This window comes from Pan paniscus, chromosome 3, assembly GCF_029289425.2.
Source record: "Pan paniscus chromosome 3, NHGRI_mPanPan1-v2.0_pri, whole genome shotgun sequence".
Taxonomy (NCBI): domain Eukaryota; kingdom Metazoa; phylum Chordata; class Mammalia; order Primates; family Hominidae; genus Pan; species Pan paniscus.
In genome coordinates this window covers 100879555-100894226 of record NC_073252.2, presented here as the reverse complement: position 1 = coordinate 100894226, position 14672 = coordinate 100879555, and the positions used below count along the sequence as shown (strand labels likewise).

Below are 14672 nucleotides of genomic sequence, written 5' to 3'. Positions count from 1 at the left end.
CAAAAAAGGTACTTAGCCCCATGAGAGTTTTTTTGGTTTGTTTTCAGGTAGAAAATAGAGTTAGTGGGTTGGGGAGGAAGGGTGGTTCAGGAAGAACAAAGAATTTAAGACAGTTGAGGGCCTCTGAAAGTGGTCTTGGAAGTTCAACAAATAACGTGAATGTTGAGCTCTCTCTGGTCTAAGCTCTTAAACTATGAGAATATCTAATTATAGCTATTTCGGTTTGTAAGAGATCAGCTTTTATGTAAATAAAAAATTTTGTATCAATGTGTGTGCATATATATTTTTACGAACTCTAGCTAAGATGATTGTCTCAGCATATGTTCAGGCATGTTTTCTCTCTCCTAATGGAATATATTATTTATGTGAATTCTGATGGAGTGTGCCTTTAAAAATAGGGTGAAAGTAACTGAAAGCAGTGGACTCACTTGCTTGTTTTCTTAAATTAAGCTTATGTGACTCACCCATTTTCTGTCTTGGTGTAGGAACTTAGTGATTTGGCCCGTGACCCTCCAGCACAATGTTCTGCAGGTCCAGTTGGGGATGATAGTAAGTAACTTGCAAGTTGATTTTTATGCCTAATTTTTTTTTAAGCTTGTGCATTTTTAGATAACCAGAGTTTTTTTTCTTTTTCTAGTGTTTCATTGGCAAGCCACAATTATGGGACCTGTAAGTATTAAGAATTTTTAAATTTAGTTTTAAGTGAAAATCCAGCATTGATTTGGTTGTAATTTTTAACTTGGTCTGTAGGTTTATTTTATCATATAGTTAATTCTATTTTGGATATTCCATAGTTGTACTGCATTTGAAAGAAAAAACACAATGAGTTAGTCATTTGCTACGTGTACTTTGTGTCTATCCCTGTGTTCACGTTCTAGAGTATAGCCATCTCTATGACCTACCAAACATCTCTGTATCTCAGTTCAGTTTTTCTACATAGCACTGTGTAAAGCATTGTCATGGAACTTCCTGTTATTTATAGAGACAAAGTTACTGGCTCTGATCCTGCCATGCGTTGTGTTACTCAGAGATCTTATTCTGTTACTGCAGCTGCCAATAATCTAGCTTAATTGTATTTTGATATTTGATTCTTTATAGAACTTCAGTTTATGCAAAATTTGAATATATTTAGGCAGAAAGTGATATTTTGAATATAGCAAAATTCCTTTCTATCCTGGGTAGATAAGCAACTATATGCTGGATAATTGAATATTCAGAATTATGGATACCATCTAAGAATTTCAGAGAATTAGAGCGCACTAAAACATCCTGGGGTAAGACTGTATCTTACACAAATATTTAACTTTTTTTTTTTTTTTTTTAACTTGCTAAGGCACTTAAGGATTTGTTTTCTAAGTTACATGTGTATCTTCCTGAAAACTGTCTTCCCTTTTTGGTGGTTTTATAAGCAACATAAAGAGCAATAATGTACTAGGTGAGATAATGGTCAGTAAGTAATATTTAGAATTCTAAAGGAAAAAATGCTCTTAGAGTTAGTAGATGAGTCGAATCAACAAGTATTTATTTAGTAATTCTGATTCTAACTTTAGTCATTTTTCTGTCTCAAATGTGAGTACATACTGTGTGCCAGGTAATAAGGATACAAATTGAACATAATAAACATCCCTGTCGATCTTATAGGGAACTTACACTGTATTAGAGGAGACAGATACCTAAAACAAGTGCTGAAGTGTGACAAGATGGAAAATAAGTGATTGGTGAATGAAGTGCTGAGTAGGATAAATTAATGGGAAATTGTAGCAGGGAGGATTAATTTAGAGTAATTAAAATGTTAGTTCCCTAAAGGTAGAAAAACTAAATCAAAGTAAGACATGGCAGGGGTGCAAATATTAAGTTTAATACTTTGAAATGTCCGGATCATTTTAATAACTACAAAGCCAGGATTGTGCATTTCGTTATTACAGGACTATTTTTACTGTTTTAAATGTTACTTTGTTTTAAAAGTACTTTTATCTAATTTGGTAGCAATATTGTTTCATTTTAATACACGCAGTTAAATGTTGAGTTAACCAGTTTGGCCCACACGATATTTTTGAAAGTTGGCAGTCTTCAAATAAAAGCCTTCTGAGTAGGCCCACATTCCATAAGCAGTAATGGCTTGGGATGGAATGACAGCTGCCTCCCTTTTTTAGATGGGATATTTGTTTACCACAATGCCTACTAGGTCAATTCCATATTATCTGCCTAGTGTTTTGTAAAGCAGTTGCTTTTGCAACCTCTAGAATTTTCCCATTTTGGATTACCAGTTTTCAAAGAATGCTATAAAATGCCTTAAAATAAAGCTCATCTTTGATTCAGAGTGTAGTTGATAGTTTCATTATAAAAATTGTCAATACTAAGAAAGCACAGAAGTGTTGGTAATTAAAACTTCTAATTGGATGGTGTGCAGAATAAACTAACTCTTTAAAACTAGTTGGTTTTTCTGCTTGACAGTTTAGACTTTGTTATTTTGAACAACACACTAGTTTTTCCCAAAAGGCAAGGAACATACCTATAGACAATCAAAAGGAAACATGAATGATGAGTGTATGGTAGTAATTTTTTTAGAGAATGGTGTTGCTTATTCTGACAGATTTTTTAGCAGTTTACTTAATTTGCTGTTATTTTCAGGAAACATTTACCTTTTTTCATTTTTTAAATATATATTTCAGGTGATGGGTATTCCTTGCTGAACTTTTTCAGCAACCTTTTAATATAATGACTAGCAGTTTTCTGCTTTTACAAACAGAAGCATGTGATTTTCAGAACCATTTAAATATTAACCTGATTAACCACAACTGCTGGGTTTTGCTTTGGTAGCAGTACTCACTGAAATATGTTTTCAGTTAAAAAGGTTAGTTCTCACTGTTGGTTGGGTAAATTTCAAGAAGGAGTCAAAGATTATAAAAATCCACCCAAAGTACGGGTATTGTCTTGTACATAAGTAAGCACATAATTTAGATGCCAGCTTTAAATAGTTAACTATATGCTTACTGTGGAGTGCACCAATGAAACAACTCATTTTGTTCTTTTGGCTTCTCAATACTTCTTTGTGACAAAGCATCACTGTATAAGATAAATAGTAGCTTATTTTGTGAGTATGGTTGCTCTATGTAGCAAGCAGTTGTGACCCAAAGCAACCCATAAATTACAGATTTAGTGGGAGAACTGGACAGTTAACAACGTCACTTTTGCTTTGGACTACTAGTTAGGTCCCTTAAAGTGGTGCCAGTGCCACAGAACTGAAGATTCCTGACTTTGTAGGGAATATACCATCTAATTTTGAGTTTCAGTAGAGTAACTTTGATTTTAGTGAGTTGTTGGGAAATCCTTTAGATCATTAGTTATGCAGCAAAATTGCTTGGCTTTAATAATCATATGTACTGGCTTATTCTTTCTGAAGGTAAGCTACTTCGGAAGCACAACTATTGACTAAAAACTAAACCTTTGAAAGAAATGACAGCATTGCTAGTTTTTTGTGTGCGTGGTTTTTTTTGGGGAGGGAGGCGTGGGGTACTGTATTAAGGTTAGTTTCCAACAAGAATTGATGCAATTAGAAGAAATTGACTTCCTTACCTATTGCCTCTGATATTTACTTGCTTAAATTTTTTTTTTATTGGAAATCCAGAAAAAATGGATTTAGAGAACAACACTAACTCCCACCTAATCTATGACAGAGATGTAGAAGAGAGTACCTGTGAAAAATGTGAAAGTATCTGAAAAATGTAACCTTTGGCAGCCTGAGCATAATCATCCAGAAAAACTATCTGAATTAAAATAATTGGTCCATAGGTACTATTTTATTTGGTCCATAAGGATTATTTTTTCAACTTTTTTTTCAAGTGTATTATGTCATTTCCCACATAGGTTACTGATACCTGAAGACTTTTTCCACCTTTACCTTACTCGTTGAGGAGCTTTGTAGTCTAATAAAAGAGAAATATAAGTAAATGTTAGATATATGGGTGGATAATGGTAACTATGTGCTTAAAGAGGTATAAAAGAAGGGTAGGGAGCAGATAAGACAAAGGAAGGGCTATATTATAAGGAAGAATATTCCAAGTAGGGAAGAGAAAAAGATATGTTATCCATATAATATTTTATGTGCAGTAGAGAACATGTTCTATAGAAGAGACAGATGAAACTAGATGGGCACCCAGATCATAAAGCACCGTATGTACTTAGGAGTTGGAATTATCTTAAAAACTATCATAGATTTCAAGCAGGGGAGTAACATTTTTAAAAGACCACTTTATCATTAGGATGGAGGGATAATCATTAGTAAGCTATTGGCATAATCTAGGCTGAAGATAACATCATGAACTAAGATGGTAGTGACAGTGGGCATAAAGGAGAAGCTAATTCAAGAAATTTTAAAGATCTTACTTGACAACTATCTTGATTCTGAGATAAGAGAGGAAGAAGTTGATGATGAGATCCTTTTTTATGGCTTTCAGTTATGGCTTGCTATTAATAAACAGGAAAAAAGGGATTGAGACAAGTTTCAGTTTTGGACGCATGACATGAGATATCCAAGTAGAAATATCAGTAGGCATTTGAATATATGCCCTGGAATGAATAACTGACCAGAGATATATTTTGCAACTCAAATTTTTATGGGTCAGCAGTTAAGAGTAGAAAATCAACCTATAAGAATACCAGCATTTTTAGCTGGGTGTAGTGGCACATGCCTGTAATTCCAGCTTCTTTGGAGGCTGAGGCCCGAGAATTTACTTGAACCTGGGAGGTGGAGGTTGCAGTGAGCCGAGATCACACCACTGCACTCCAGCCTGGGTGACAGCACCACTTTAAAAAAAAAAAAAAAAAAAAGAATACCAACGTTTTATTGCCACAGAAGAGCTGAGGCACTGTGAGGGAGCAACTTGGCACTGATGAGAGCAAAAGAAGTAGAAGGTTTCTGAAAAAATCTAATATAAATTCTGGACTTGTAAGATTTGAGTCGATTTGCTGATCACAGTGTTCCTTATTCTTTGGGGATTTTGTTTCTTTTTGGTGTAGTTTGCTGCTGATTCATAATAGAATTTAAATATCATAGGGTCTCAATTTTTTATATGGCCTAGTTTCATTATCTCTGAACCTCATACTTCTTCCTCTTTTGGCATGGCAGAACTTTAGTGTTAAATTGTAACATTGAAATATTTTGCCTTCTTTATAAAGTTCTTTTTTTGAACAAACGAAACGAAATTTGGCTTTGCCTAAATCCCATCAGCAGATTGCCTTTATTCAGAAGCAGTCATAGACAGCATTTGATTTTATGAAAATTGAAATGAAAGCTTACAAAGAATTTCTGGAATTAGGTTATTAAAACTTCAATGTTTGGGGCCGGGCATGGTGGCTCACGACTGTAATCCCAACACTTTGGGAGGCCAAGGTGGGTGGATCACTGGAGCTCAGCAGTTTGAGACCAGCCTCTCAACTAAAAAGACAAAAAAAACTCCGTCTCTACTAAAAAGACAAAAAAAATTAGCCAACTGTGGTGGTTCACTCCTGTAGTTCCAGCTACTCAGGAGGCTGAGGTGGGAGAATCACCTGATCCCAGGAGGCGCAGAGGGTTGCAGTGAGCCAAGATCGTGCCACTGCACTCCAGTCTGGGCGACAGAGCAAGACCCTGTGTCAAAAAAAACAAAAACAACTTTAATGTTTGGGATTACCTTTAAATTGTTAATTTTACACAGAAAAAACATATCTTGTATAGTATTGGATCAGGTGAAAGTATATGCTATTTGAAGCATCTATTCAAAATTAATATAACTATTTAACAAAGACATGTTAATCTAATAAACTCAGGTCACATTCTAAGTGACCTGAGTGTTTTTCTAGTTCCATATTTTGTAGAAAATATGAAAAAGGACTGGGCACGGTGGCTGGTACCTGTAATCCCAGCACTTTGGGAGGCTGAGGCAGGCGGATCACCTGGGGTCAGGAGTTAAGAGTTCAGCCAACATGGTGAAGCCCCATCTCTACTAAAAATAAAAAATTAGCTGGGCACGTTGGTGCACACCTGTAATCCAAGCTACTGAGGCAGCTGAAGCAGGAGAATCTCTTGAACCTGGGAGGCGGCGCTTGCAGTGAGCTGAGGTTGCACCATTTTACTCGAGCTTGGGCAACAAACAGCAAGATGATATTCTGCGTCTTGTTTGTCCCCCTTCCCGTTCCCATTCCCCTCGCCCTCCACCCCTACAAAAAAAAAGGGGAAGACTTGGGAGATGGAGAAGGACTCACTTTAAATAAGCTCTGGCTGGGTACAGTAGCTCACGCCTATAATCAGCACATTTTGGGAGGCCGAGATGGGTGGATCACAAGGTCAGGAGGCCGCAAGACTAGCCTGGCCAACATGGCGAAACTCAGTCTCTACTAAAAATACAAAAATTAGCTGGGTGTGGTGGTGCATATGTGTAATCCCAGCTACTTGGGAGGCTGAGGCAGGAGAGTTGCTTGAACCCAGGAGGCAGAGGTTGCAGTGAGCTGAGATAGTGCCACTGCGCTTAAGCCTGAGCGACAGAGTGAGACTCCGTCTCAAATAAATAAAAGTTCTTCCATTTACTAGTTGTATATTTCTTTGAACCTGATTCTTCATTAATAAATTGACCTTTCTTCTTTGAACTCGTGTCCCTTGTTCATATTTCATGATGCCTATAACATTTCATTGCAGTTACTTTACATATCTATCAGTGTAAGCTCATCAAGATAAAAAAATTGTTCTTTGGATCCCTTAACACATACAGTATATAGCAAGGGGTTAGATTAATTGAATTAATGTTTATTTATTTTACAGAAGGGTAGGAATTAGATGAGCTGTGTTAGTGTCAGGCCTGTTTTTTATGTGCCTGACATCCAGAATGGGCATAGTGAAAGGCTCATATATAGCTGTATATACAAAGCCTTTCTAATAGAGGGGAGTCAGTGTTGGTAAAAACCCAGTTCATGTAAGTTTTAAAACATGTCTTCGGATTGGTTCTTTGCATACCCAGAGGCAGTTAGGCATTCCACATTTTAACTTTAAATTCCTGAGTAGGTCAGTATCTTTGATCATTAAGTGGTCTTCAAAAGACTTGTGTTTGAATCTTGGTTCTATCATTTACCATTTGTACACTAGACTAAGTTCTTTAAGCCTCATTTTTCTCATGCATAAAATAGGGACAATGCATGTATTTTCTGGTATTGATTAAAATGAGAAGCTTAGGCTTTTCTCTGTTCTCCTCTTGAAGGTGGTGTGTGTTAGTTACCTGGAATAGCTAACATTTGGTTTGCCAGTGGGCAGAATGGACTGTTGTAAAGCCATTTGTACACATCTGGCTATTGGAAGAAATAATCTACATGTGTAAAATTTTATTTACAGATTATTCCGAAACATGATTATGTAGGCTTTATTGCTGTGTTGTACTTTTTCTTTTGAGAATTGAGATCTAGAATACTTGCGTTTCTGGATAACTTTTTAAAAAAACATTTTGGTGACGTGTAAAATGACTAGGTAAATTAGGGTTTATTACTGTATAAGTTTTTAGTTTTTTTCTATTACTATAGACTGAATTTTCATGGAATAGATTATTTATTGCAGTGTAAATAGGTGATTTGGGTTCATTGTTAGAGAAATGCTTGGAAACAAATGTTACAGAATATTTAGCAATAATATTTTAAATTTGAGTTAAGCATACTTTTCTTTTTACAGAATGACAGCCCATATCAAGGCGGTGTATTCTTTTTGACAATTCATTTTCCTACAGACTACCCCTTCAAACCACCTAAGGCAAGTATTTCCCCTCAAAATCTGTTAGTATAAATTTATGCTTTATTTCAAAGGAATAGAGCATTCTTGGAAGATAGGGTTCTGTGTAGGCTGTATATATATGTTGAATTGCACTGATGTATAGATGCTGACTCTTAACCTTTGGTTTAAAGAGCTAGACCTCAGTTTGAGCTTTGTAAATAGGAATAAGGTTTGCCTTTTCTTTAATGTTGCAAGATTGAGACCTTGTGGAAGCTTCCGCCCTCATCTGTATTATTGTTACACAGATTCTGATTTTTGGGCTTTTGTTGTCTTGTAAGCATCAAATGTCCAACTTCAATTTATATTTGCACGTATTGTTACAGCATATGCTTATTATGCTTATAGTTTTGTATACGTAAGTGTAAATTTGTGAAAACTTAGAGTTGCTTAGTGCACTGGTTTATAGGTATTAAAAGCATATTATCCTTCATTTTTCAGTCATTAACATAAATTCAACCTGTATGAATAACTAGAAAAGGTAATATACAAAGGTCATAAACATGTCACTATAACAATCTCTAGTAATGTTATAGGTGCAATGTGATGGTTTCCATTTTTGTGATTCACGTTTATGTTTTATGTACGGTGGAAATGCAGACTCAGGTGTACCTGTGTAACTTAATGAAACTTTAAATGAGATGGTCTACAAATTTTGGTTACATCCAAAAGTTAGGGCTTTTATAAATGAATGTGTTAAATACCTTTAAATTGCCCTTTGATTCATGATATGGTGGGGCCACAGTAACCTTTAGAACTTTACATCATATGAGTAATGAAATTTTTATCCAAAAGTTTAGGTTTCTGTTGTAAAAAGAGGAGGCAGGGGGTTATGGTCAGATTGTAAAAATCAGTTTCTATAATATTTAGAACTTCTATGCTAATAGATGACATTTTTAACATTGTGGCTTGATTATTTTAAGTTTTGCTTTAAAAGATGTTTGTTTTTATTTGAATAAAATACTTAAAAGTTTTTGTTTTAGGTTGCATTTACAACAAGAATTTATCATCCAAATATTAACAGTAATGGCAGCATTTGTCTCGATATTCTAAGATCACAATGGTCGCCTGCTTTAACAATTTCTAAAGGTAAATGTTTCTAGTGAAATAATCTTAAGCTGTTATCATTGTCTAATAAAGCTTCATTCTTAGATCTACTTATCTGAGTATTTTATTATGGCAGCTTTTTGGTAAGAGATGGGGAAGCAATAAAGTTATTTTTATAATTTTTGTTCTTTTAGTGGTGTTGATTAAAGATACTTTGTGAGAAGCTGTTAAAATTCAAATTGTGGTGAGTAGGCATTATTTGCCTAATGAGTTACCTTCATCTCATCTTATAATAGCAAAATTTATTTTAATAGACTTCTGTATTTTTCAATCCCAAACCACTTGGACATCTCACACTAACTTGCGGCCTTTTTACCAAGAATGGTATGATATACCTAAAACTTAATAGAGCTTTTGAATCCTGAGGTTTCCACTCTAGGAAAATTCTGATTTTGCTTTCCTGGGTTAATTTTTAGACAAATCTTCAGTCATGTTTTATGTAACCATGATAGGTTGTTTCTACCTAATGACAGTCTAAAATTACATAATCTTCGAAAGATCTGTAGATCAATTCTGGTCTCTTAATAGGCATCTGTTACGTTATATGTAACAAGTTTTCCAGTCTCTGCATGAATATCCCAGGTGAAGTTGTAATAATTAACACTATTTCACCATTAATTGTTTTTTGATTTTATGAGTTCAGTAAGTACAAAATAGCTTTTTCAAAAGGCAAGGCATTGTATAAAAGTTTCATATGTGTATATACTGCACTTGAATCGCATGGAGAGAGACTGTAGCAGTAGCATTTCCCAAACTTTATTGAGTAGAATCACTTAAGGGAGAAAAAGAAACAACTTAGGCAGATGCTGCCATAATTCGAGTGTTTTTAAAATTTTACACCTGTTTTTCACCTTCTTGGATGCTTTCTAATTTCTTTTCAAATCATGCTCCATACCTAAATATCAGTTTCCAAGTTTTTCTACTACTGCTGGGAGTGTACAGTAACACTGAAAACTGTTTTTGTAAGGGCAGATTGAATTGGAATTGTTTTGTCGTTAAAGCAACTTACTTTTTTGGCAGCCATACTTTGCTAACTTATTAAACTAGCAGTCACAACTGAAGCTACCTTTTTTCTGTGAGTTATTGTATAGCCAAGTCTCCTATATTAGGTAATTTTATATTCTGCTGTATTTGGGGTTTGAAATTAAATTTGCTGTAGTCAATAAATATGTGACAGTGTTGTCTTTTTTATACTATTGCTTTTTTTAAAAAAAAAATCGGTCAGAACCATTTCAAGCATTTATATCTTAACATTTTATAACAGCACCACCATATATGGTGACTGGCACATAGCAGGCACTCAAAGTGAATGCGATCTGTGTTCCTTAATGCTTGACATCTTATACATCAGTATGTTGAACTGGTTAAGGTAAAAACTAGAGCTGATGACTCACTTAGTACTAAAGAGATTTTGGCATTGTATTTAACTAGTACTCTTGGGAATATGGTTTCTTGCTTACAAGTTCAAGGAGACATTTAGTGGAGCACTTGAGGGTTTTTCTCAGAAATTGCCAAGACAACGGCTAAGAATGGATTTTTCGTCATGCCTAACGGCTATGAATATGGCATGAGTGTTACCTGCATATTCTTGCTAAAATCCCCCCCCCAGCCACAGAGTACCAAGAAACTCAAGTTCTAATATCATTTATGCCTATTTAAAATATATATATTAATATGGCATCAGTTGCCTATCTTAGAAACTATTTTTATGGCTAGTCTGCAGTGAATTTGATGCCACAAAACCCTGTTTTTAGCACTTCTTACTTACCAGGAGCTTGTCTTCTGTGAAACAAAATCTCTGTAAAACTGTGTCCATTGAGATAGAGATACAAACTAATAAAAGTCTTTTGAGGATTGAGTTTTGTAATACACGGTTTAGAAAAATTTATTTATCCAAACTCCTGAAACTGGGTAACAGATGTTTTTGTTTTCTTGCAGTTCTTTTATCCATTTGTTCACTGCTATGTGATCCAAACCCAGATGACCCCCTAGTGCCAGAGATTGCACGGATCTATAAAACAGACAGAGATAAGTAAGTATGTTAAAAAGTTATTATAAAAGTGGTTTTACTTAATGAGTTAGGCTTATACTTTGCTTGTGACAATGCCAAGAAGACTTGATATTTAGTAAGATAATAGTTAAAGTATGGAGAAAGCTATTGAAATGTGGTTATTTAAAAAAACTTAACTAGGCTTTAGCTTATGTGACAGTGAATGCTCCCCTCTAAAATGTTTTATTGTTTTTTTTTTTTTTCCTAGCGTGTTAAACAGTATCACTTTATTCTCAACTTCTGGGGAAGAAAGCAAATTTTTCTTTACCCCAAGCATGTTTTTCCAAAAAATGTTAGTACTATTGTAAAAATTTGGTCTAAATTTCTCAAATATTTGAATTATATTTATGTTCAACTTAACCATTATAACTTTCATATGTTATAATTAATGCTAAGTGTACTTGTTCAATTAGGTACAATAGGTTAGCAAGAGAGTGGACAGAGAAATACGCTATGTTGTAGGGTAAGAGGATCTGCACTCTATGGTGCGCTTATTCATGGTACTGCCAGCACTTGAGTGCTGCATGCGTTAAGGCACTGTATTAACTAACAAAAGGTAACAAATATGGCAGTCTTCTGAAAACTGTACATTTAACTGCTTGGTCTCTGTTTAACGTGAAAGTAAATATCTGGTAGCCGTTATTGCTTGAAAGTATTGCATGGCAAAGCAGTTACAATAGCACTAGTAAGAAATGGGAATTTATGTAGTATCTTTTTTTTTTTCAAACTATCATGGTGTTTAAATTTTAGCTTGAGACTTTGTACCAATCCTATACAGAATGTGGTGGTTTAGTTCAAATTTTGCCAGGAGATAGTAATGTAAGGGAAAAACACTTTAAAGCCTAAGCATCTAAACTAAATGTTCATTACTGACAAGCATGCATTAGCGTCAGCTGTACTTTGTGGCTCCCTGTATGCTAAATAAAGCCTTTGTTTTAAAGTGCTGGCTTTTTGAGAGAGTATCCTTAGGAGATGACAATGAATTGGTAGAAAGAACTTTTTTAAAAGTTTAGGAAAGTTGTTGAACCATATTTGGTTCTTGGTTTGAAATAAAGCTAGTTAATATTTAAACAATATAAAAATTCTCCTGTGCGCATATATATATATATATTCATTTCTTAAGGTTATCACTGTTTTTTGTTGTTGTAAGTAGTCTATGGCATGAGTATAATCCAGGGGGAAGCTGATAGTATTTATCAATGTTAGTAGTCTTCCTGAGTAATAACCTTGCTTGTGTGTGAATTACCTGTTGATCTTTTTAAACGAAGATGCCCTTGTTGTACTCAACAGGTCTCAGTGGTGCTTATTAGCCTCAGTTACCACACTTATTAAAAGTAACACGTGATTCTGATGAACACAACCACTCACACACACACCCCTTTTGAAAATTACTGCCCTTTGTCATTCTGCCCAGTGTCATCTTCCCCTTCTGCCTCTACCTAAGTCCCAAAGCCATTTTTTCTTGTAATATCCAGGACCAAGTAATTTCCCAAACTCTAGGATTCAGATAAAATTGTTTTAGTAAAAGCCTAGTTCTGGCCTTGGTGGAAATTTCTGTGGATGGATAGAAAGTGTATACTATTTTAACATTTGTCCATAATGAACTGTAAAAATGTCTTCACGTTAAAATTAGAGCATGAGCTCGGTGGTAGAGAAAGAAAGGGTCTTTTGATTTTTGTTAGCCTCCCAATTTTCAGTGCTGCTTTCTTAGTTTTTAAAATACTACTTTCAGAGCATCAGGCTCTCATTTCCCACATTGCTTTGAGTACCAGTGCTATTTCTCCCTTGTTGGCTTTTATTCTAATCATAGTCATTAGAGATGACTTCATGATGAGTCTGGAGATGATAAAATGGAAATCTTTCCCTTCCATTTAAAGTATTAGGAATTCTTTCACTTTATTTTAACTTTTAAAAATAACATCTTTATTTACAGGTACAACAGAATATCTCGGGAATGGACTCAGAAGTATGCCATGTGATGCTACCTTAAAGTCAGAATAACCTGCATTATAGCTGGAATAAACTTTAAATTACTGTTCCTTTTTTGATTTTCTTATCCGGCTGCTCCCCTATCAGACCTCATCTTTTTTAATTTTATTTTTTGTTTACCTCCCTCCATTCATTCACATGCTCATCTGAGAAGACTTAAGTTCTTCCAGCTTTGGACAATAACTGCTTTTAGAAACTGTAAAGTAGTTACAAGAGAACAGTTGCCCAAGACTCAGAATTTTTAAAAAAAAATGGAGCATGTGTATTATGTGGCCAATGTCTTCACTCTAACTTGGTTATGAGACTAAAACCATTCCTCACTGCTCTAACATGCTGAAGAAATCATCTGAGGGGGAGGGAGATGGATGCTCAGTTGTCACATCAAAGGATACAGCATTATTCTAGCAGCATCCATTCTTGTTTAAGCCTTCCACTGTTAGAGATTTGAGGTTACATGATATGCTTTATGCTCATAACTGATGTGGCTGGAGAATTGGTATTGAATTTATAGCATCAGCAGAACAGAAAATGTGATGTATTTTATGCATGTCAATAAAGGAATGACCTGTTCTTGTTCTACAGAGAATGGAAATTGGAAGTCAAACACCCTTTGTATTCCAAAATAGGGTCTCAAACATTTTGTAATTTTCATTTAAATTGTTAGGAGGCTTGGAGCTATTAGTTAATCTATCTTCCAATACACTGTTTAATATAGCACTGAATAAATGATGCAAGTTGTCAATGGATGAGTGATCAACTAATAGCTCTGCTAGTAATTGATTTATTTTTCTTCAATAAAGTTGCATAAACCAATGAGTTAGCTGCCTGGATTAATCAGTATGGGAAACAATCTTTTGTAAATGCAAAGCTGTTTTTTGTATATACTGTTGGGATTTGCTTCATTGTTTGACATCAAATGATGATGTAAAGTTCGAAAGAGTGAATATTTTGCCATGTTCAGTTAAAGTGCACAGTCTGTTACAGGTTGACACATTGCTTAACCTGATTTATGCAGAATTAATAAGCTATTTGGATAGTGTAGCTTTAATGTGCTGCACATGATACTGGCAGCCCTAGAGTTCATAGATGGACTTTTGGGACCCAGCAGTTTTGAAATGTGTTTATGGAGTTTAAGAAATTTATTTTCCAGGTGCAGCCCCTGTCTAACTGAAATTTCTCTTCACCTTGTACACTTGACAGCTGAAAAAAAACAACATGGGAGTAATAATGGGTCAAAATTTGCAAAATAAAGTACTGTTTTGGTGTGGGAGTTGTCATGAGGCTGTGTTGAAGTGACTTATCTATGTGGGATATTGAGTATCCATTGAAATGGATTTGTTCAGCCATTTACATTAATGAGCATTTAAATGCAACAGATATCATTTCAGGTGACTTAACATGAATGAATAAAAGTCAATGCTATTGGATTGTTTTTTGTTTGACAAGTGCTATCTGTGCCACTGATTTAACTTCTGTAGTAACAAGGGCATTACCATTCTTCACCTTTCCTAATTCTGATCCCATAGTTTTACATTTTTCCTGTTTATTTTGATTTTGTTCACTGCTTTATTTCTTAAAGTTCTAGCACATCTGTGACTCCTCCACTTCCACATTTTTGCACTGCTTACACTTACGTGCAATCTTATTCCTTGTCTGCACACAGATGTGGAAAGCTAGAAATAAATGTTAAAACTTACTTTTTATAAACATTTTAATATGTAGTTTGGACATGATTTATTG

At 34.9% G+C, this 14672-nt stretch overlaps 1 protein-coding gene across 7 annotated transcripts in view; it reads left to right on the top strand.

The window, feature by feature from the left end:
- The window catches only part of UBE2D3 (ubiquitin conjugating enzyme E2 D3), a 73164-nt gene extending 58800 nt beyond the window's left edge, over positions 1 to 14364 (top strand). For all 7 annotated transcript variants that reach the window (XM_034958958.3, XM_014344701.4, XM_008955337.5 and 4 more), the window contains 6 exons: positions 486 to 549; positions 638 to 669; positions 7691 to 7768; positions 8770 to 8875; positions 10832 to 10925; positions 12877 to 14364. In XM_034958958.3, coding sequence (XP_034814849.1) covers positions 486 to 549; positions 638 to 669; positions 7691 to 7768; positions 8770 to 8875; positions 10832 to 10925; positions 12877 to 12922 — 420 coding nt within the window. In that variant the 3' untranslated portion in view covers positions 12923 to 14364. The remainder of the gene's footprint in view (positions 1 to 485; positions 550 to 637; positions 670 to 7690; positions 7769 to 8769; positions 8876 to 10831; positions 10926 to 12876) is intronic.
- Positions 14365 to 14672: the final 308 nt, after the last annotated feature.